This window comes from Camelus ferus, chromosome 23 (assembly GCF_009834535.1).
Source record: "Camelus ferus isolate YT-003-E chromosome 23, BCGSAC_Cfer_1.0, whole genome shotgun sequence".
In the NCBI taxonomy this organism is placed as follows: domain Eukaryota; kingdom Metazoa; phylum Chordata; class Mammalia; order Artiodactyla; family Camelidae; genus Camelus; species Camelus ferus.
The window spans coordinates 15,953,949-15,977,550 of record NC_045718.1 but is presented as its reverse complement, the minus strand read 5'-3'; the positions used below and the strand labels follow the sequence as shown (position 1 = coordinate 15,977,550).

Here is a 23,602-nt window from a genome sequence, read left to right as displayed (position 1 = left end):
ACGACTTGTAATCAGAAGACTGGTCCTGGGCCCACCTCTCTCCCTTCCCAGCGGGCGGCTCAGGGCAAGCCACATGCACTTGGCCCTTCTGAGCCTCAGTTTCTCCGCTATTAAACGGGGACAGTAAGCACTGACTTGAGAGGCTGAAGCTGCCATCCTCCTCTATCACTCGCGGGCAGCTCCCCTCGGCCCCCTGCAGCTCACCCCCTCCCTGCAGGCCCTAGGCTGCCCTCAAAGTGGCACTGCCAGGGCCGAAGGAGCACGGTCAACAGAAGGAGTCAGAGAACCGAGGCCAGTTCCTGGATCCTCCTGCCAGGCCCTGCCTCTGTTCCTGCTGCCGTGCCCTCTGGGGTGATCCTGGGAGGCTGGCCCAGGATCTGCCCAGAGTGGCAGCGAGGATGGAAGAGTCCTACCCTCACCTTACAGAGCAGGAAGTGGGCCCAGGCCGGGAAGAGAGGGAGTAATACAGAGCCGGGACCACCCACGTTCTGGACCCCCCAACCCAGGAAAAGGCCACGTAGGGTCACTGATCATCCCTCCCCTGGCCCTAGGTTCAGAGGTTAATTCAGGCCAATGAGAGGAAGGGCCCCACTCCCCCGAGGCCTGGGAAGACCCAGGAACAGCCCAGGCAGTCTAGGAAGCCCTTCCTCAGGAAGCCTGAAAATGTCCGAGTTACTTATTAATGGCTCCACACTGAAGGTGACAACCGGGGAGGGGGAGCAGGGAGCCAGGTCCTCCCCAGCCTTGCAGTGGCTCTGCTGGAGGTGCCTGCCCTGCCACTTCGCCACTTCGCCGTGTGACCTTGCGCACGCTGCTGACCTTGTCAGCCCTGGTGCTCTGCCTTCCCCGGAGGGCACATGTGATCGCCTCGTCGTCCTGCCCGCTCCTGGTTCTGTGATAGGAGGGGCTGCTTGGCTTTAAAAGCAGGTGTCGCGAGAGGCCTTGAGCAAACAAACAGTAAGATGTCAGCCTGCCGGCCTGCCCTCCACTCCCTAGATGGGGGTGGGGGGTGGGGTGGGGGGGTGGAGTTTGGGGTAGAGGGAAGAATGCTGCCTAGGGCCAGCTCCATGCCACTGGCAGAGTGAGTGACCCCAGGGTGGCACTGACATTCTCACATTTTTACCTCAGGGGATGCCCACATCCACCTTGGATAATCTCTTTCCCTGAAGGACCAGGGAAAGGGACAGAATACAGGACGAAGAGGAAGTCAGAGGCATCCCCAGCCCCTCTCTACCCCAAAAGGGGCAGGCAGCCCCCCAAGAGAAGAGTGGGGCTGGGACAAGAAACCAGGAGACAAGACACCCCCTGGGAGTGAAGGAAGGCTGGAGATGGCAGCTCAAGGCAGGGGGACAGGGAAGCGGTGTCTCAGACTGAGGGAGGGGCTGGGGGAAAGGGCCCCCTCTAAGTGGGTCACTCCCACACTGACAGCCTCGCTTGTTCACGGCTCTTTATTAAGGCTGGCAGGACCCAGAAGGAGGGGCAAGGAAGCCTGTCTTTGGGGGGATTCCAACCTAGGGTAGGACTGCCCTGTTAGACTCAGGTCAGGGCAGCACCCTCCCACGATGACGTGCTGGGCCCGCGGGGAGCACTCCCTCCACGCTGGTTGGACTTGCAGTTGTGTCTGCCTGGAACGCCTCTCCCCCAGTGCTCTGCATGCATGGTTCTCTCCTGTCATTCAGATGCCAGCTCAGAGAGGCCTTCCCCAATCACACAGCTCAAGTAGCTTCCAGCTCTGTAACTCTCCATCCTAACCTTGCTTTATTCCCCTCATTTCAATAAAACGGTCCTCCAGAATGTCAGCTCCATTTAGAGCAGGGGCCTGCGTCATATTCACGCCTCAGACAGGGCCTGGCTCAAGAGATGTTTGTTGAATGAGTGAATTAAGGGATGGGATGAGTTCTGAGATTTTTTTAAATTAAAAAAAACTCAGATATAATTTACATACGATAAAATTAATCTATTCAAAGTGCACAATTTAATGGTTTTTAGTATATTCAGAGTTGCGAACCCATCACCACAATCTAAGTTTGGAGCACTTACATCACCCCAAAAAGAAATGCCATGCCCATTAGCAGTCACTCCCCATTCCTCTCTGCACCCCACACCCAGCCCGAGGAAACTACTCATCTACTTTCTGTCTCTATAGAGTTTCCTACTCTGGAGTTTCAGCCAAATGGAATCCTAACAGTATGTGGTCTTTTGAGATTGGCTTCTTTCACTTAGCATAATGTTTTCAGAGCTCACCCATGTGGCAGCATGAGTCAGTACTTGCTTCCTCTTTATGGCTGAATACTATTCCATTGTATAGACAGACCACATTTTGTTTGCCCATCCATTGTTGATGAACACTTGGTTTGTTTCCACTTTTTGGCAGTTATGAATAATGCTGCTTTGAACATTCATGTACAAGTTTTTGTGTGGACAGGGTTTCACTTCTTTGAGGTATGTACATACCTAGGAGTGGAGCTGCTTGGTCAGATGGTAACTCCCATGTAGAGATGGGTTTTTAAAGCAAGAACCCATGTCTGGTGCTAGTCCCCTAGGAGGCTTTCAGGCCAGGTTTGCCGCACGCTGAAAGGTGGACAAGCTGCTGGAGGGAGAGGCAGAGGCTTTCTAGATGGGAGACCAACAAGGATGCAGCTCAGAGAAGGGAACTGGCTTTTGTATTGTGTTCCCAGGACCACAGGGGCCAGCATCCTGGGGAAGCAGGTCAGAGAGTGGCCTGGGGAACCTTGCATGGAAGACTGGGTTTCATGCTCTGGGCAGGAGGGAGTCAGAGTTGGGTTTTGGGTAGGGCAGGACTTGCAGGAAGTTGAGAAAAAAAGAAATGTAGAGAAAGAGATAGTTAATACAGCAAAGAGAAGAACTCAAGCCTTCAGCTAAGAGCGTGCAGAGAAAAGGCCCAGGTGAGGTTAGGAAAAGGCTGGGGCAACTCTGAAAGCCATTTATCTACCCTGATGCCTTTGAGATAAAGGGGTTTCCCAAACTGCCCAGGGTGGTTAGACAGGTCCCCATGAAACCAGGAACCAAACCCTAACCTTTCGTCTAAATACCCCTCTTCTTTCCTGTCTGACACATACCTATACACCCTGCCAACCAGGTGGCTTTGGATTTTTTTCCTTCTGAAAAGTTCCTTGCTCTCAATAAGCAAGATTTTTCTAAGGAAGGTCTAGTCCAGATTCTTCTGGCCCTAACTGCATGCTTTTCCCTCTTGGCCTGCAAGTAGTGGCCTCCTTCAAGATCTCTGTCTGTGTTAGAAGAGACAGAGAGAGGGAGAAGAGCTGGTCCCACCCTGGGCTGAGGACTCTTGCCCTCTTCTGCCCTCTAACATCCCAGGCTCTCCACACTCAGTCCCTCCAGTGTGTGTCCCCATGGAGGCATCCAGAAACCCTATTCAGCCCTGGTCCTCAGTCTGGGCTAAGGAGTAGGCGGGACTTACCAGGAATGCCTAGAGAAAGAGGCGCTGCCCTGACTCTCCTCCTGTGTGTCATCCCGCACTCACCCCCGCTCCCCCGCAACAGCTGGCCCTTCTCTATTTGTTAAACCAATCCGCCACTCACAGTACCAGGCCCAGCACTAATCACTTAAGCTGAAAAGCACTAGTAGGGGTATTAGCATTTTAACTTGCGGTGAGGCCCCAAGGAATCAAGCTTTAGAGCTGGTTTCAGAGCTGGTTTCAGGGCTGGTGGAGGTTCTGTTTGTCTGCGGAGATGGAGGATTGCGATGAGCTGTCCAGCCCTGGCTAGGTGGTGACTCTGTCTACACACAAGCCACCCCCGTAATGTCCCTCTATTTCCACTGAAGTCTACATTGCTCTTGATGGAAGGAAAGGGTTCTTTAACATACTTTGTCTTGGGGTGGGAGGACTGAGGTTCAGAATTTAAACCTGAACCACTGAAGGGACCTACTCCCCCTACTTTACCCTACCCTCACCCCTTGGATCCCATCAGGGAGCCCCAAAGGCCCACAGTTTCCTTCCCAGGAGTATCAGCTCAGGAATACTCAGCCCATGAGTACCCAGGGATACACACGCCATGCCTTTGCCTGGCGAGAATAGGGTTTAACTTGTACCCTGCAGAGATGAAGCTGACTACTATGAGTCAGCTTGCTTTTTCATGAAAAAGCAAAAGGCATTTCCAAAGTATCTGCTTCTAGACACAAATGTGTGGGTTCAAATCCTTGCTAGGCCTCTTAAGAGCTGTGTGACGGGGCCAAGTTTCTTAACCTCCCTGAACTTCAGTTTCCTTATGCACAAAATGCAGATAATACCACGATTCTACAAGGTGGTTGTGAAGGTTAAATGAGTTGATACAAGTGAGGTGCTAAGTACGAAAAGTGCCTGGCATCGTGTAAATGCTCCATAAAGTTAGTTATTATTGCTACCATCATCCTTCTTCTTTTCTTTGAGCCAGTTTCCTAAAGCAAGACCCTTTCTGCTGCCTGTTCAGAGCCCCTCATTGAGGGAGGCACAAAGCAGGTAAGGAAGAGCTGGCCCAGCTGGGTGTGTATCTCTGCTGTTTTCACAAAGCCTGGCACGCCAACCTGCCACTTAGAGTTATCCTCATCCCCCTTCCTGTTCTTTGCAATACACCTGTTCCTAAACTGTTTCAGGAAAGGGAGCTTTTGTTAAGTCAAAATACTTAAAAACAAAACCAGAAAAAAAAAAATACCGTGATAGATTTCTAATGAAACCTCTAGGCAGAATCAGAAAGGCTCTTGAGCTTTCTGTTAAGATTTTCTGAGTCCCCCATGCACCCAATCCTGTACAAAACCCACAGAGACACTAGTGTATACAAGAACACTTGCTTCTTAAGAGGATAATGCTTCAGTTTATAAGAGGATTTTGGCGGTGATGATAATCACTCCCTAGTTGATAGTTTTGTCAGTTGGATGGCTTAAGGTGGGGTCTTATATGCATGACACCTGTGTTCCTCTCCATCAGCTCTGGAAGTGAGTTGGAGAGGAAACCCCACCCTCACGGATACCTCTAGCAGTGAGCCAAAGGGCAGAGCCCTTGGTCCAGAATGGGCCCCCAGAGGCTTCTCTGGGATAAGTCAACTGTGGTTTTGTTCCCAGGCGTCTGCTTGCTTGAGTCCATGCAGTCCAGGAAACCACCCAGCCAGGAGCTGGGACTAGGGAAATATCCAGCAGCCTTCGACTTGCAAGTCATCTACCCCCTGCTTTGGGTCTGTTCTCCCCGCTGTACTAAGAGAGTGAATCCTGCTGCCTTTCCAAAGGACTCTGCGGAGGTGGCCCTGACGAATTTGTGCTGGGAGAATGAGGTTCTTCAATGGTGTCCAAACAGGGATCTCTGGGGGCCGTGCCAGGCAGAAACCAGAGCCATGCCCTGGGGCAGGGGCAGGGAGGAGTATCGCCGGGTGGGGGGAGCAGAGGGGGACCCTGGTACCTGAGATGGAGGGTCACCTCATTAAGTTACAAGTGAGTCACCCTGCACCTCCCCTGCATGGACCTAGCTCTGAGGTCCTGTGTGTCTCAGTGGCAGAAAGGCACTGCCTCCAGGCGCCAATGCAGGAACTCTGGCTCCCACACACAAGCACACAGGACCCACCAGCCCCGTGGCCACCCAGGGGAAGGTACACCCTGTGTCAGCTGATCTGGAGCTAAGGATCTGAGTGGAGCCCGCCCGAGGGCACTGTCCAGCCGCAGCCAGCTCTGGCACTCACACGGCCCCTGAGGTGACACTCTCTCTCCTGCCACCTCACTTCCAATTCCGCCCCCACCCCCGGCAGCAGGGGCTACAGATCTACCTCACACCGGCTGTGCAAGAGGGTGACCCTCCTACCCCTGCAAAATCCATCACCCCTCTCCCCAGGGGTTGCGGGTGGGAAAAGCGGGGTGAAAGCTGGGTTTATGCCCTCACAGGGGTGAGTGAAGGCAAATAAATAATCCAGAAGTCACCTTCAGTCTCCGGAGAGAGTTTTGCGGGGTGAGCTGGGGTGGGGGAGGGAGGGAGCCCTCCAGCAAAGGCGCGGCACGGCTGGCGGAGCCAGGAGGGGTGGCTGCCGCCTGCCAGAAGGCGGGGACAGCTGGTGGCCCGAGCCCCGCGGGGGGCAGAGATGAGGGCGGCGGGAAGGGTCGGGAAGGGTCGTGGGGGGGGCAGGCTCAGGGGGCCGCGGCGCGCGGGCCCGGCACTCACGTCCTCTTGAAGACGCCCCCGAGGGCGCTGCCCAGCAGGAGGCAGAGCTGCTGCGAGAAGAAGACCCAGGAGATCTGGGGCAGCGAGCTGTGCGTCTGGCAGCGCAGGTCCAGCAGCGTGGGCCCCAGGAAGGCGATGCACAGGCCGAAGCTGAAGAAGACGCTCCAGTAGGTGAGCGTGGGCTGCAGGTTGCGGCGGAGCAGCCCCGACACGCGGACGTCGCAGCCCATGGCCCCGGCCGGCGGGCTCGCGGCGGCTGGTCCCGGCGCGCGCCGGTGCCCGAGTGCCGCTTCGCCCGCGGGAGGGCCAGCCGGGCTGGGGAGGCCGGGGCTGGGGGAGGGGCGGGGAGGGGCGGGGAGGGGCCGCCCGGCGAGGGGCCCCGCCCTCGGGCCCGGGGGGAGCCGGGGGAGCCGGGGGAGCCTCGGCCGCCCGTGGGCACCGTGGCCCAGCCCGCGCCTTCCTCGTGCGGTGCCAGGCGCCAGCCTCCCCTTCCTTCCCGAACTCGCGTTTTCACCCTCCCCCGGCTTCGGGAGACCAACCGGGAGCCGCTCTTCCCCCCAACCCCCTCTCCCACCCAGCTCCCCATCCCCGCTGCCTCCTTATCCAGCCCCCTAAGGGCAGAGGGGCCTGGGCGCCCGTTTTAGAGCTGGGCAAACTGAGAGCCTAAGACGTCCGGTACGTACACCGGGAGACGAGGGAGCAGGATCTCGACCAGCGCTGCGCCTGGGCTCGGGGGACCGGCTGGCCCTCCCCAGACACCAATCCGGCCGGTGCTTTGGCGGTGGAAGAACCCGGAGCCCTCCCTCTTAAACCTAGAAGCTTCACAGATGAACTTCAGGGCTCTGACAGCACCCCATCTTCCCCTGAAGTAGAAGACAAAATCTCCTACATGCAGTTTGTCTTGGGAGACTATCCACAGCTTTCATCAGAAAGGTAATAACCCCATGCTTTGCAGAAGGGCCTGAGAGCCGGTCTTCACCTGCCACATTTCATCCATACAGGTGCCGGATAGAGGAAGGTGCAGCCGTCCTTCCAGTCTCCATCTCTCTCCATCTCTCTCTCTCCATCTCTCTCTCTCTCTCTCTCTCCCTCTCTCCCAATCTCTCTCTCTCTCTCTCTCTCTCTCTCTCTCTCTCTCTCTCTCTCTCTCTCTCTCTCTCTCTCTCTCTCTCTCTCCCTCTCTCTCGTCTTCCTAGTTGGGGGAGGGGGTGAGGAGAGGGCGGGAAGGGAAGGGCAGTGACTTGGAGGAATCTCTGGAGGAATTCTGAAATAATCCTCTAGGGAAAAAATAAAAAGAGTTCTGAGGAAAATTGCTTTTTTTGCTGGAAAAAGCTGGATGGGGGTGGAGTAGGAGGGTGTTAGCCTCCAGACTGGGAGTCCTTCCAGGAGCCTGCAGCTGACACAGACTGCTGCTCCCCATGGTGGCCACAGGGCTGTTGGGTCCTGTGTGGTCCTGTTCATGAAGGCAGCCAGACACCTCTCCTGCACTGGCTCCTGGAGGCAGAGCAGAAAGGCCCTACAGGGTCGTCTCTGCCCAGGTGTTCTAGTAGTGGCAGGAGCCATGACATCATGACCACTTGCCCACCATGGGGACCAGTGCTGAAAGGGCTGAGGAGATAGGTGGGTAGGTGTCCCCACGACAGCTTGGCATGTGGTGGGGGCAACAAACTTCTCTTGCGGGTACTGGCCCGACCTCACAGTGGCACACCGACATCTGCTCCATCCCCACCTAGGCTGTGAGCACCAGGGAGGGAAGCCCCAGGGTCCCTCTGGCTCAGTTGGTCTGTAGGTGATGACAAGTACTTATTTGGCAATGATAATGATGGGCCTGTGCAGTGCTTGCAATTAAGTAAAGTTATCCTGCAGGGGGAAGAAACAAAAACAAATCATAAATTCAAATGTTTAATTGAGTCCTCTCTTCCACCCTCAAAGAATTCCAGAACCACAAGAAGCTCAGAGTTGGAAGGCGCCATCTTCAGTTGAGTCCCCTACCCGCACCCCATCATTGCTGATAAATGCTGGTCAGTACTGTTCTTGTCTGCTGCCTCTTACTGACGGGGACCTCAATTATCCTTGCCTGGGGGTCTGCTTCCCATGTGGGTCAGCTCTGGTGGTAGGAGGGGTTTTCTGCAGAACTACCCGCTGGACAAGTCTCATTGCTTTCTTTGTGCATGTTAGTGCTTCACACAGATGAAGCCCTCACCCCAGCACGTGGCTTCTGCAGCCCAAATGCCTGAAATTCTTTCATAATTTTCTTAGATGGTACTCCGTAGTTACATCATCCTACTGGTTCGGCTCCTCTGGCCGCAGTGGCAGTGACTCTGGTGTGGTGAGGCAGCCCACAGTGTTTGCAGTGCTAGAAGCATTCTATAACTTGATCTGGTTGGTGGTTACACAGCTGTAAACATGTAAGTATTTATTGGGTTGTATGCTTAGATTTGTGCCTTTCACTGTGTGGAAGTTACACTTCAATAAAATAGTGAAAAAAAAAAAAAAAGTAGAGAGGAGGGTATAGCTCAGTGGTAGAGTATGTGCTTAGCATCCCCAAGGTCTTGGGTTCAATCCTCACTACCTCCATTAAAATAAATAAATAAACCTAATTACCTCCCCCCCAATCTTTTTTTTTTAAATAGTAAAAAGTAAACATAAGTAAACAAAACCAAAGTGAGACACCCCACCATGAATGCGGTACCCAGCCCCTTACAGTCAAAGGCCTTTCCTCTGTCTTTCCTTCCTTCCTGCCTTCCTTCCTTTGGTACGGGGCCCTTGAGCTGAGACAAGCAGGTAAGTTAACAGGTACAGCAATAAGGTACATTCTAGAAAAGGCATGCTTTGCAAGCCTAGGGTGGTGGAGGGTTAGGGGAGCAATGTCTAATTCCACCTGTCTATCTGGGAAGGCTTCATGGAAGAGGTGATTACTGAACTGGCTCTGGAAAGGCAAGTATGTAAAAAAGGTTTTGCTTATTTCAGTCGTTCTTCTCTTTATCTCCTGTGGTTTCCAGCATCATCACCTTGTCCACCTTCTCCAGGAAGCTTTCCCAGAAAAATTCTATTCAGCCCTTAAATTCCAGCAGCCCCATCCACTCCTTTCGCAGTACTTCATAGTGTGGGCCATTATGTTCCACCAAGTATCAGCTTCCTGTTCCTGCCACCCTGCCTCTCCTGCAGCCAGTTAAACTGTGAGTTCTTAAGGGCTGGGACCATATTTACCTATATTTCTAACTCTCCCCACCCCTACCCATTGCCTCACAGAATGCCTTGCAGATAGCAAGTCCTGGATAAATAGCTGGGGAATTATTTGCATAACATCTTTATGATTATTTTTTAATTTTCCTTTTCATATCTCCTGGTGATAACAAGTTTATCTATATTTCCTTTGTGCTATGTAGTCAAATGTCTAGCTCTAGCTAGGCACCCTGTGGTCATTCTTAAATTTGAAAGAAAACCTTGAGTAGTCCCTTAGCCACTCTTTGATTTGATTTCCCATCTTGTAAATTGGAAGGAAATTATTCCTGTCTTTCACAAGCTCTGAAAAGCAGTTTGAGACCCTAAACTATGGAAAGACTGAAAAGATTGGCAGAAAAGATCTGAAGGAGGAAAGGAGGGAAGTGCTTACTCTTGCCTGAAATCTATTCCTTTGCCTCAAGGGTCACCTCCTCCAGGAAGCTTTCTCTGACCTTCCTAGGGCCCCTCCTTGGGGCTCCTTAAACCATTGCTAACGACCTGTTTACTACTGCTCTTAAAGGCAAGGGCCATGGGGTTTGTTCTTTACTGGGTGCAGGGATTGACTCCTTAGTAAGAAGTGTTACACAACACTGACTCCTGCTTACACCTGGAAGTTTATAAGCAATAAATCAACTGCACATCTTGGACTACGGATAGACCATCTACATCCTGCAAACACTCAAGGAGAAAGCAAACACGATAATGTAACACAGAGCAAAATACGAGCGAGATACTCTTATCCCAGTTCTTTTACACGCAGCACAGCTGCCCAGATTCCTTAGTGTATAAACCCACGGTTTGTTTTGTGCAAAGACAAAATACATTTTGTTTTTGTTACTGTTAGAATTGAAAAGCTTAAATATTTTTTTAAAAATGTGCAAAGAGAAAAGCTCTGATTGTAGCATCCTAGAGGGGAGTCACTGGAACTTGCGCCTGCTTTCATGCTTGGCAGCATCCTCTAAGTGACCAAAGGCCTGCCCTCGGTCCCCAGAGCCCTCTGGTCTCTGCTTCCCAGGCTCTCAGGAAGCCAGGCAGGAACAGTAGAGTAAAGCCTCCAGTTCAAGATCATTAAGCACATCCTGCAGTTCCTCTGACCGTTCTGGGGCGTGTGGCTGCCCCTCCCCCACCTCCAGATTTTTGTCTTCTCCTCCACGTCATTGCCTGGCTGGCCAGACTGCAGAGAGTGGATTGGCAGCTCTGTCTGAGGTTGGCCTGGTGCTCTTGCTTAAAATAAATTCATTTGCCTCACGGGTCACCTCTTTCTTTGAGGTGGCAGACAGCTTGGTGTCAGGGACTGCACCCGAATGACCCAGCCACCCTACGCCATATGAACTCCAACAGCAGAGATGGGTGTGTGTACAAAGAACCTTCTTTACCAAATATTCAGATGAACTGAGTGCTCAGTCTGCATGGAGGGTGAAGGGGGTGGTCACTCTAGGTGCCAAGAAGGATAAGAGGAACAGGCATAGGTGATATGGCCCAGAAGCATCTTAAGAGTTAGCCCAGTGGCCACATACATCCTGGAGAGAATGTTACATAGCACCTGGCATTTAGTTGGCGCTGAATGTGTGTGTGCTTAAAAGTGCTAGTTGAAGCTAGTCTAACTTTGAGAGTTGGAAGGACTCTGAAATTATCTAGTGCAATCTCCCACTCAGAAATCGAATTCTATTTACAGCATCCCTGCAGGTAGCCACTCAGCCTCAGCTTCAGCCTGCTCAGGTCTGGAGTCAGAAGAAGCTTGTCTAAGCTGTGAAACCTATGAAAAACTGAGCCTCAGTCTTCTCCTCTCTAAAATGGGAAGAAGAATACCTCTCTTACTGAGAGAAAGTGTAGACAGAGTGTATAACAGAGGAGCTGGTACATCAGTTTCTAAATAAGTTATTATTACTATTACTATTACAATCAACGACATCACAAACTGATCTGGTCAGATACACTAGGACAGTAGCTAGTGAAATCAAGATCCCCCTAAAATCCAGTCCCCCTTCTGAGTTTAACCACTCTATCCAAAATTTTATTCCCTGTCTTGTCCCTTCTGACCTCAATCCTGGGCTAACTGAACACTAACACTTAGAGTCAGAGGACTAACCTTGCTGTTGTAGATAACATCGCTAACGTACAGAGTCAAGCTGTTTCTCCAGGGCAAGGTGAGGTAACAGACCCCTGGGTCATGGACCATCAGACCAGAGACTCGTAAACTTTAGGCATCCTGACTCCCAGAATTATGGTTAAGAAATGTCACAAGATGATGATTAATTCCAGTTTCCTTTTCTTCCCGTTTAACAACTCATGACTCAAAGAGTAAGTGGGACTGGATTGGATGCTTCTCTCCCTCTCCCTTGCTTGGAGTTCTGCAATAAAGCCTTACTTTGCTGCAAACACCTGTTGTCAGAGTTTGGCTTTCTGTGTGTCTGGCACATGAGCCTTTTTGCTAGGTTACGATTTGGCGACCATGAAGGGACTTCTCAAGTTCCCCTGAAGTTTGTGCCAGTGGCCTGCTGGCTCTTTATCAGTGAGGAACTTCCCTGAGCAGATCCAGCAGCTGCCCTGACTCTTTTGGCCTGGGGATCAATCTGAAGAATTCCCTTTTTGACCAAATATTAGCAACCCTAGGCAATATTCCAGGCTTGCAGTAAAGGGATGGTTTTTGGATTGGAAGACATCTATTGGTAAGCAACCAGTATGACGGTGTGAGCCAAGGACTTTTTTATGTTTGTATATTGATGTCCTCCTAGACACCCATTCCATTGCCAAGTATTGGGGGAGGGTTTGGGTTTGATAAAAGTAAGAGCCTAAGGTTGCTTTTGGAATTGGTTTGACTTTTGTCTCTGTGTGTGTGTGTGTGTGTGTGAGAGAGAGAGAGTGTGTATGTTTGTGCTAAAAAAGGTGCAGTATGTTAATTGGCAGACATGGGAAACAAAAGTTCAGTTTCTAAAAATAGCCTTTTAGGATACATCTCCTGCAAAATCAGACCACATTTAGCTATGGTTCCATGACTAAAGCAAAAATTACTTATTTATATTATATATATATGTGTGTGTGTGTGTGTGTGTGTGTGTGTGTGTGTGTGTAATTCCACGTGGCCACAATGTTCTTTACACTCTGGGGAAAAATGCCTAAAATGGAACTCATTTGATATCCCCAAACTGGGCTGCCAACTTAATAAAACACCTTTTCAGAATTCTTACCCTCAGGAAACAAGTCCTTCTGAGAGGAACCTGCTTTCCTCTCCCTGTGCCTTTGAGATGTAAACATTCCACCAGGGCTCTCGGGAGCTTTTATGTCACTCTTGTCTAGACCGTGTCCAATTCCTGAGACTGAGGGAATAAAGGGAAAGGAGGCCTTTTTAAACTTAATCTATTCCAACTCTTATTTGTAAACTAGTGAGTTTTACATTGTAATACCTGATACACGGCAAGTTTTAAAATAAAGCTATGAGTTCTCTGGTTGTGTCTGTGTGTACATTACAAATATGTGTCTTTACCTTTGGATGATATTATCAAAATTAATTTGTAAATGAGCTCTATTTAATTGGCTTAAAGAAAATTAAGCACTTATATAAATTCTCAGAAATATAAAAGAAACTAACCCAAATTTCATGTTCATGTGATCTGCAAAATATTCACCATTACATTAATATCTGGTATTGAAGTTAGTTTAAGCTTGTTGGTTTAATTCATATAGACATGTCTTTAGAGTCATCAACATTAAGTATAATACTTTTATTGTACCTAAGTTTACTGAAAGTCAAATAAGATCTTATCTTTCTTTCTGTTTTTTTTTTTTTTTTTATTGAGGTCTAATTTACAATATAATGTAAGTTTCAGGTTTACCACATAGTGATTAACAGTTTTAAGGGTTATACTCCACTTATAGTTATTATAAAATATTGGCTATATTCCCTGTATTGTACAACATGTCCTTGTAGCTTATTTATTTTATACATAGTACTTTGTACTTCTTAACTCCTTACCCCTATCTTGCTACTCCCCCCTTCCCTCTCCCCAGTGGTAATCAGTAGTTTGTTCTCTGTATCTGTGAGGAGTTTTATTATTTCTGTTACAAAAATTTGTCAGCAAGAAAAATAACTTGGTAGGATGAACTTTTTATAAGTAAATTAAATGTCAATGAAATGAGAGCTTTCAGGTAAACTCTTTAGGAATAATTCTGTTTTAGGAATATCTACTTAAAAATAATCTCTCCAGATTTTTGGTAACTTGAAACTTTAGAGTTTTGCTAAATTAAGTTACATGAAGGAAGTTTATTAAACATCTAGGTCATTCCCAAATAAAATAAGATACTAGAACATTAATTACTGGATGTAGGCTTCCATTTACAGGAAAACTAAAAATATTTAGGACCATTAATAAATATTTTTGGGGCCACACTGAGACATTTTCTGTAAGAAAGCATGTATTTTTTTGAAACCATAAACTGTATTTATAAGTTTGCCAGTCTACAGAATGGTAATGTAAAGACAGTTCATTATTGCTTACTTTTTAATTTTCACTAGAAACAAAGGTTTTTAAAGGTTAAGAATTCTAATCAATATATGTAATTAAAATGACTAAAAATTAATAAGGGAAACATCTTTGTATGCAAGGAAAAAGAAAGTATAAGTAATGGAAATGCATTTTGTTAGGGAAAATAAAGTAATGTTGTCCTAAAGCTGATTATTTCTAAATGAGAAAGAAAATAAGAGACAAATTAATATGGATGGAGAAAGTTGTAGAAGGTTTATGAGAAAAAAAGAGTCTATAGAAGGGAATTCTATATGTGGTCAGGACTGACTAAGATTAGAATACATTTAATTGATTAAATGAATTTTAATATTAAAGATAAGGTGGTGTACAAACAGAATTTGTTTCCCCTATGTTAAGAGGACAAAGTTTTCTTAGAATACTGAGCTATTTTTGATAACAGACTGTAAATTTCTTTACCTTTTAGGTGATCTGTTGTAGCTTTCTCTATTTGCCTTTGAAATCTTTTCTATCACGTTGGTTAAGTGAGTAAGTGTTGTTTCACAGTGATCCATGATTCTACTTGACCAAATGTTTTAAACTTTTTAAATATTTTTGACAGACTTCCCAAATATAAAATTCTAATTGAAGTTCCTTTGACTTTCAGCTAACTTTGGGATGATTCAGAAGACCCCTGAGACATCTCAGAGAGAGAGAGATGTTAAACTAATTTGGGACTATTTAGTATGTTAAGTTATAAGAGAAACATTGTCAAATGAGTGGTGATAAACCTTCTTAGGTTATATTGTATAGGTAAAATGTCATTAATATAAATGTTCTAGAAATTATATGAAATTTCTAAGATTTGAATATATCTGGTATAATATTGTATTATTTTAATATTGTCACAAAAATAATCAAATTTCTTTGTTAATTGCAATTTAATCAGATCTTTAAACGTGACTTTTTAAGTCTTTTGTCATTCATGGACAGTTACTGTTTTACTTTAATGCTTTTGCAGAAGTGCTTCATCTTCAAGAAGATTCATCGAAAGGACTTTTTGACAAGTAAGTACAGATTGCTGATAACTTTCAGATCATACCACTGAACTGGGTAAGACATTAAAGAATTCTAATAGAAAACCTGATGTCTTCATAAAACTATTACCAAAAGGATTAGTTACACAGGGCTGAGTGATCTGATGAATATGGTTATAATTTTTTATGTTTTTGGTCAGAAATGTTGCTGGCTTTTAATCTGTGTTTTCCAGAGATAAGGAAACCTTTCCCCTAAACTAATTATGACTTACCGCAATTTGGTAAGTTACAACTTTGTAAGCAGAATTGAATCATTTTATCTTTTCTCTCTGCCTGATTGCTCTAGAAACTGGAAACTCTTAGATTCCCAACAGCTTTATCGGGTGAATGAGGAAGACCACTTCCTGACTGGTACAGGAATCTCAAGATATCTTAGGGAACTTGAGAAGGGCAGAATTCACCCAAACCTCTAGATATCGCAGGTAGAATCTGATGGCAAGCCCTTGGCATGGATTTCCTGGCCTTGAGAGGCTTTTTTGAAAGTTTAATCTGAGATTCCTTATGAAAAATTCTAGCACAGGTAATTTAAAAGAGTCTATGTGATCAATTACATGTATGCAAATAATCAGGTCCATTTTGAAACCAGACTTATGTTGCAAACAACTTAGTCTTAATTTGACTATGTTTGGTAGAAATGAGGATACTTTTAAAGAAAAAGATTATGTTTCAGTGTATATTAAATTCTAGTTTTGTTAATTGAGGTCTGTGTTTACTGCCTCGGATTCACTTCCCAGATAGCTCCTTACTGGTATGTGACGTATTTGTGAAGTTTTACTGAATTATTAAAAGGGCACTGTAAGCTTGTTTCTGAATCTTATCACAGAAATCTATCTTTGGATGACGATCAGCTGCCCCATGACCTGCAACCAGGAGATTATGCAGATGGGAAAGGGCTATCTCCAATCAAGAAAAAAGATTCCTTAATAGGTAGTCTTAAGTAGCTCAAACTCAATAAAACCAAAGGGAATTGACTCTTCCCTTCATATTTTCCATTTACGAAAGGCCTCTGCCCTGGACAGGTCTATAGAATGGACTGATGACCCCAAATGACATCAGCACAAGAAGATGACAACAGCAGTGGTGGACAGCTGGCCCAAGAATCCAGATCAGGCCTGTAAGACCCATCCTACTAGTTCAATTCAACTGTTACCCAAATGTTATATTTCTATCAAAATTGAAAGTTATTCTTTTACTTCTAATGATACTGTTGCCCCCAGTGTTCAGGACAGGAAGAAAATGCTTTAGTGAAGTTGTCACAGAGGATGACTACTCATGACATACCTCACTGCTTGCTTTAAGTCTCCTGCTGAAAGCACATGTACAATGTTTGTGTGACAATTCAGTATAGTTGATAAAATGTATGTTTCCCTACTAGCATACTTCTGAGTTTGTTCCCTGTGTCGGATTAGTTTTGTCTCTAAGTAGATCACTAGGTAAATATATGTAAACAAACAGGAGGCCCAGCACCGAGTGACATCATGGACCTAGCGCAAGCAGCAACCAGCCTGGCATTGAGGGACAAGTTTCTTTTTTTCTTCCTTTTTTTTTTTTTAATTGAAGTATAGTCAGTTTACAATGTTGTGTCAATTTCTGGTGTACAACATAATGTTTCAGTCATACATATATATACATACATTCCTTTTCATGTTATTTTCCATTATAGGTTACTGCAAGATATTGAATATAGTTCCCTATGCTCTACAGTGTAAACTTGTTGTTTATTTTATATATAGTAGTTAGTATCTGAAAATCTTGAACTCCCAATTTATCCCTTCCCACCCCAGGTAACCATGTTTGTTTTCTATGGGGACAAGTATTTTTGATAGTCGGTGCTTTCTGTTGAAAGATTTGCAAACAAAAGGGGAAATGATAGAAGAAAATTTCACATATTGAGGAATGGAGAAGTCATTCTGGCTTATACGTGATTTAACTTAAACGTTATGCTAACTAGACCTGCCTGTTTTGTGGACTATCAAACATGCATTATACATCTGCTTTAACCATTAAAAAAAAAAAGAATGCATTTTGAAATAAAAAATAGAGTGACACTGGTTCAGGCATCCAAAATAAGGCTGGGTGGCCATTGTGGACATGGTTTCAGACACATTCCTGTATTACTGAGAATTTAAATTTTCTGAACTATATCAGACTCAAGGACATCACCAACCATTCTCAAAAAAAGTATCTGCTAGCAGCTGCCAACTGCAACCTTGTGGTCTCAAGGTCTCTTCTTATAACTATTAAATTTCTCTTACTTTGGGAATAGTGACAAATAAGACAGCTCAAGTCACAGCCTCCCAGCAGAAGGCACTAGGTTCTTAAGCCAGAATAGCACTAGACAATGAAATTGCTTTTGGTTAGATTTTAGCAGAAAAATTCCTGTGTGTAGTGGCCAATAGCTCCTATTATTTGTGTATTAATACCACATCTGAAGCTAAAACCTACTTAGATAAAATTAGGCAGCTGGCTACAAGAATTCCCCCGAGAAGTGCCAGGTCCAGGCTGGCTTTCAGGCTTATTTTTCTGAATGCTTCAGGGAGTGAGATCTATTTCCCAATGTCTGTTAAAGTTTGAGTTATCACTCTTCCTCCTAGTTCTAATTGAGCACTTGGGTATAAAATGTGCTATAAACTCTTGCACCAAAGCAGGTGGACCAAGGGACTAAGAATTTAATCATGCTACACTTGGATCCAAAACCTGGAATTCAGGAGTATGTCCACCTTGAGGTACAGTGTTTCCACGTCCCACGCTGAGGCAGGACTACGCCCCCTTTCAGCAGGAAGTAACCAGAGCCGTCATTGCCTGGTTCACTCAAAGATTTGGGGAAAGTTAAAACAGGAGTGGGGATTGAAACCGAGTCCCCTAAAACCAAGTTGCCCCTGCTGAATTTATGATTAACCTCTCTTCAAAAGTTTATTCCCTGTCCTATCCCTTCTGACCTCAATCCTGTGCTAACGAACACTGATCACCCAGAGTCAGGACTAAAATTGCTGTTGCTGATAACATCATTAATGTACAGAGTCAGGTTATTTCTCCAGCGCAACAGACCCCTGGGTCATGGGCCACCAGACCAGAGACTGGTAAACCTTAGGCGTCCTGACTCCCCAAATTATGATTAAGAAATGTCACAAGATGATGACTAACCCCAGCTTCTTTTTCTTCCCCATTAACAACCCATAACTCAAAGATTAAGTGGGAGTGGATGGGAGGTTCGTCTCCCACTTCCTGGCCTGGGGCCCTGCAATAAACACTTTCTTTGCTGCAAACACCTGCTGTCAGAGTTTGGCTTTCTGCCCAACAGACACACAAGCCCTTTTGTTCAGTTACACCAGCAAAATGTGTCCCTGCACCAGCAGCAGCAGCATGGCCTGGGAACTTTTAGAAATGCAGATTCTTGGTCTTGTCCCAGACCTGCTGAATCAGCAAGTCTGGGGGTGCGTCTCAGTAATCTGTTTTAACAAGCACTTCAGGGGGTTCAGATGCAGCTGCTGTGTGAGAATCACTACTCCAGAGCCACAAAGGAAAAGTCTGACTCCCATTCTACAGAGAGCCTTTCACTGTTTGAAGACATTCCTCTTGTTCTTCCTGAGTTTTGTTGTTCTCAGTGTGCTCTCTGCTTCCTTCAGTCATTCCTCATTTACCGTGTATTCCAGACCCCTTGCCATCCTTATCTCCCCATCACATCATGCTCTGATTGTCAGTTGCCCTCTTAAAAGGGGGGGCTCCCAGCACTATGCCCAGGGCTCCCAAGTGTCTAAGCAGCACACAGTGCAATGAGGTTTGCTGGCCTCGTCTTCTCTAGAAACTTTGACAGCTACTCATTGAATGCTTACTCTGTGCCAAGAAATGATATACAGTAACTTTTTGTTTACTTTCTTATTGAGGTTAAACTTACATCCAGTAAAGTGCACAAGTCTCAAGTGAACACGTTGAATTTTTACGTGTTTTTACATACCCAGCTGGCACCACCGAGATCAAGATGTAGAAAACTTCTAGCACCCATCCCAGAAACAGTAGGGTTCTTGTTCAGTGTCATGTCTATGAGAGCAGTAGTTCATTATTCTTCGTTGCTGGGTAAGAGTCCTTTATATGCATACACCCCAATTTATTTATCCCATCTACTATTGATAAACATTCTGGTTGTGTCCAGTTTGGAGCCATTATCAATAAAGCTCCTGTGAACATTCATGTCATTGTCTTTTGGTGGACATAAGCTCTCGTTCTACTGAGATTACACTTGGAAGTGAAACTGATAGATCGTGGGACTGATTTAGCTTTAGTAGACGCTGCCAGTCCCCCAAAGTGATTGTACTATTGTACACACCTACTTGAGTTCCAGTTGTTCCACATCCTTGTCAACACTTGGCATTGCCAGCCTTGTCAATTTTAGTCATCATGTTGGGAGTACATGAGTTATCTCAGTGGTTTAATTTACATTTCCCTCATAACAAATACTATTCAGCATCTTATATGCTTGCTGGCCACTTGCATATCCTCTTTTGTGAAACGCCCCTTCAAGTCTTCTGCCTACTTTAAAAATTGGATTGTCTGTTTTAAAAATGTATTTTGGAGTTCTCTGTATATTCTGGATATGAGTCCTTTCCCAGTTACATGAATTATAAATACCTGCTTCTTGTCTGTATCTTTAATCTTCACAATGATCCTGATATGAATGCCAATGATAGGCATTATTATCTTGATTTTGTGGATAAGAAAACTGAGGCTCAGGGATGCACAGTAACTTGCCCAAAGTCACACAGCTAATAACTATCGAAGCTGAATGCTGAGCTCAGATCTCCTGACTTCAAAGTCTGGATCCTTCCCATGACACCTTCTGCCTCTCACATTCATCTCCTACTTACACACCTAAGACCTGTGCTCGAGCTTATAGCTGTTACCATCTTCCTCCACAGGGACCACTATTGAATCAAGTCTTCCTGTCTCGTCTATGAGAAGCTGATGTATTGAATCCAAGTATAAACCTTGCTATATATAGAATAATGGGAAGAATCCACATGATATCACTCATATGTGGAATCTAAAATAAATAAATTAATTAAAAAGAGGACACTAACGAGCTCATCTACAAAACAGAAACAGACTTGCAGATATAGTAAACAATTTCATGGTTACCAGGGGAAAGGGGGTAGGAAGGGATAAATCTGGGAGCTTGAGATTTGCAAATGCTAAACTCTCTCTGTAAAAATAGATAAAAAAACAAATTTCTTCTGTATAGCACAGAGAACTATATTCAATATCTTGTAATAACCTTTAATGAAAAAGAATATGAAAACAAATATATGCATGTATATGCATGACTGGGACACTGTGCTGTGCACCAGAAAATGACACATTGTAACTGACTAGGCTTCAACTAAAAAAAAAAAAAAAAGAATCTGGACCTGGGCACGGAACAGACCTGGACTAGGGTCTGGCCTCACATTTGGCTGTGTCTGCTCAGGCTTGACATTATGAGAAAGAGAATTTCAACTGTAAAATGTCAAGTTCTTCCAGAGCAGTGGTGAGGTGAAATGAAGCACGTGCCAGGCCTCTGTTTGGACACCCTGTGGTGCTGCTCATGCTTGTTTGCCTTCCCCTGTTCTCGAGTCTCGTTTAGTTTTGATTTGGGTCCCTCTGCCCTGCCAGGTCCCAGTTCAGCCACGCAGCAGAATGGACTACTCCTCCAGTCGTCCGAAGGAAGGATGGCATGTCACATTCGTAATATATGTTTACTAATACAATTGACCCTTGGACAACATGGGTTTGAAATGCGTGAGTCCACTTATACACAGGGTTTTTTTTCAGTAAATACAGTTCTACATGATCCATGGTTGGTAGAATCCTCAGATGCGGAACCTGGGATACGGAGGGCTTTCTGTGGGACTCGAACATCCACAGATTTTGGTATCCATGGTGGGTCTTGAAACCAGTCTCCCATGATACCAAGGGGTGACTGTACTCATCCAGATCATTGAGAAAAACATTGAACACCCTCCTGCCTCCTGATTAACCTTTCCTTCGGGGCTCAGATGAGCTATTCATTCTCCTGGGGGCTCCCCACCCACTCAGAGCTACCTCAGGTGCCTGCCTTGTGTTCCCTCCATCTCCTCACTTACCACTCTTTCTTGTGGTCACTAGCTGGGGTGTCCATAATGTGAGTCAACTTGCAACAACTTGGGGGTGGAGGTTGGGTCACACATTAATCCTTTTATCTCAAGGGCGCAGTACAGCACCTGCCTGGCACAAAGCAGGCCTTCAGAAAATACGAACTCTGCAAATATGTGTTTAACTACCACAACCTTGAACATATGAAAAACTGAGGCAAGAAATAATATTCAGAGAGGATTTCATGAGTGATGTACAATTCATCTATTTAATCAGTAGTTCTCAGACTTGGCTATACAGATTCTGCTTGACTTATGATGGAGTTTCGTCCCCATAATCCCATTGTAATTTGAAAACATCATAAATTAAAAATGCATTTTATGCACTTAACCTACTGAACATCATAGCTTAGGTTAGCCTACCTTAAACGTGTTCAGAATATTTACATTAGTCTATAGCTGGGCAAAATCATCTAACGCAAATTCTCTCTCATAATAAAGTGTTAAATATCTCATGTAATTGATTGAATGTTGTACCAAAAGTGAAAAACAGGATGATTGTTTGGGTAGAGAATGGTTGTAAGTGTACTTGTTGTTTATGCCTGTGGCTGACTGGGAGCTTGGGCTCACTGCCACTGCCCAGCATCCCGGAGAGTATTGTACTGTATCTCGATAGCCCAGGAAAAGATCAAAATTGAAAATTCCAAATATGAGGGGGAGGGTATAGCTTAAGTGGTAGAGTGCATGCTTAACATGAAAGCTAAAAGTCCTGGGTTCAATCCCCGGTATCTTCTCTAAAAATAAATAAACCTGAGGGGAAGGTACAGAGATTTCCCATATACCCCCTGGCCCCACACATACATGATCCACCCCTGTTATCAGCATCCCTCATCAGAGTGCATATTTGCTATGACTGATGACCTATGTTGACATGTCACGTCATAAGTCTCCCAGTGTCCATAGCTGACACTATGGTTAACTGTTGGTTATTCATCCCCTCCCCTTATATTTCTTTCTTTTTGTTTAAACATTCAAGTTAATAAATGATTTTGTTAAAGAGATTTACACTACCTCTTGGAACTAGACACAGTTCTGTATGTGTTCCCTTTGTTGCATGACAATATTCAAGACAGCTTTGTAAATAGGCAGAGACAAGTTTTTAAAATAACATCTAGTCTTTCTAGATGCATAGAGTCTCACAAAGTATAATTTTGTAAATAATTCATTGTAAAATTTCGTGGTTTCTTTGTTTTCCTCAAATGTTAGCAATGAAATTCATATGGTTCTAGATTTCTTGAGCTAATCATAGTTGGGATCTGTTTATTGAGTTGCTACTGGAAAGCAAAAGGTAAAAAGGTATTTCCTCATTTAAAATAAAGTTTTACATTTAAAAAAATTAAAAAAAATAATAAATATAAATAAATAAACCTAATTACTTCCCCCCGCCAAAAGAAAAAATTCCAAATTTGGTTCCCACTGAATGCATATCGCTTTCACACCATTGTAAAGTCAAAGTATCAGAAGTTGAAACATCATAAGCTGGGGATCATATGTATGTTAGAATCACCTGGAAGCTCAAAAAAGTCAGACTTTCTGGTTTATGGAGTCTTGCTGTTTGTATTTTGCAAAAGCTCCCTGGAGCTTCCTAATGCACAGCCAAGGCTGGAAACAACTGCCCCAGACAATGAACATTTTATCAACAGGAACTGCTTGCATATCTTACACCATTTAGGCCCCTCATTAAAGTGTCTTTATTGACTCATCCTTGGGTTTCATGCTTAGTTTGAGCAACTCTAAGATACATGACTGGAGTTATGGTAGGGATGTTGCCAATGACCCCTGAAGTGGGTAAGAAGACACACAGGAGCGATTTCTATTGGCATCTGCACCAGGAAAAGCTGTGATTCTCCTGATGAACCAGTTCATGTTTATCTTACGGGTGCTGGAAATCATTTAATGAACACTGTTTTCCAAGCTTGTACTAGCTGCCAGAATGCTCCTGGTCAGAGTCGTGATCCACCTTTATCACCTGGATAGCATTTTATGGTACATGTGTTGTGCCCTGACCTGATTCCTCTTTATTTTCTGTCCTTTTCTCTCCACCCTCCTTTCCTCATTTTTTCCCATAATGCTTTTCAATCAATATAATTCACACACTATAAAACTTCCTCTTCTAAAGTGTACAATTTGGTGGTTTTTAGTGTATTCACATCACCACTACATAATTCCAGAACATTTCCATCATCCCCAGAAGAGACTCTTTGCCCATTAACAGTCACTCCTCATTCCTGCCCTCCCCTTTGGCAACCAACAGTCTACTTTCTGCCTAAGGATTTGCCTATTCTGGAGCATTTCATATAAACAGGATCATATAATTACGTGGCCCTTTATTTCCAGCTTCATTTATTTAGCATAATATTTTCAAGTTTCCCTCATGTTGTAGTACGTATCAATACTTTATTCACTTTTAATGACTGAGTAATATTCCATTGTATAGATGTACCACCATTTTGTTTTTCCATGCACATTTGGGTTTCCAACTTTTGGCTATCATGAATA

At 45.1% G+C, this 23,602-nt stretch overlaps 1 protein-coding gene and 1 long non-coding RNA gene across 7 annotated transcripts in view; one reads left to right on the top strand and one right to left on the bottom strand.

The window, feature by feature from the left end:
- Nucleotides 1–6,486, bottom strand: part of MFSD4A (major facilitator superfamily domain containing 4A) — a 25,587-nt gene extending 19,101 nt beyond the window's left edge. Inside the window, exon 1 of one of the 4 annotated variants that reach the window (XM_032467026.1) lies at nucleotides 6,158–6,486. In XM_032467026.1, coding sequence (XP_032322917.1) covers nucleotides 6,158–6,387 — 230 coding nt within the window. In that variant the 5' untranslated portion in view covers nucleotides 6,388–6,486. The remainder of the gene's footprint in view (nucleotides 1–6,157) is intronic. The other 3 variants (XM_032467025.1, XM_032467027.1, XM_032467028.1) reach the window with 3 other exon arrangements.
- On the top strand, nucleotides 6,192–23,602 carry LOC106729296. Of its 3 annotated transcripts, XR_004314778.1 has the most exons (7): nucleotides 6,192–6,328; nucleotides 6,736–7,090; nucleotides 8,090–8,178; nucleotides 8,417–8,565; nucleotides 14,864–14,909; nucleotides 15,942–16,053; nucleotides 20,586–23,602. It is a non-coding gene; the product is annotated as an uncharacterized LOC106729296 (long non-coding RNA). The 3 variants fall into 3 exon arrangements; XR_004314777.1 differs by lacking the exon at nucleotides 20,586–23,602 and having other exon boundaries at nucleotides 15,942–16,310; XR_004314779.1 differs by lacking the exon at nucleotides 20,586–23,602 and having other exon boundaries at nucleotides 6,198–6,328; nucleotides 6,974–7,090; nucleotides 15,942–16,310.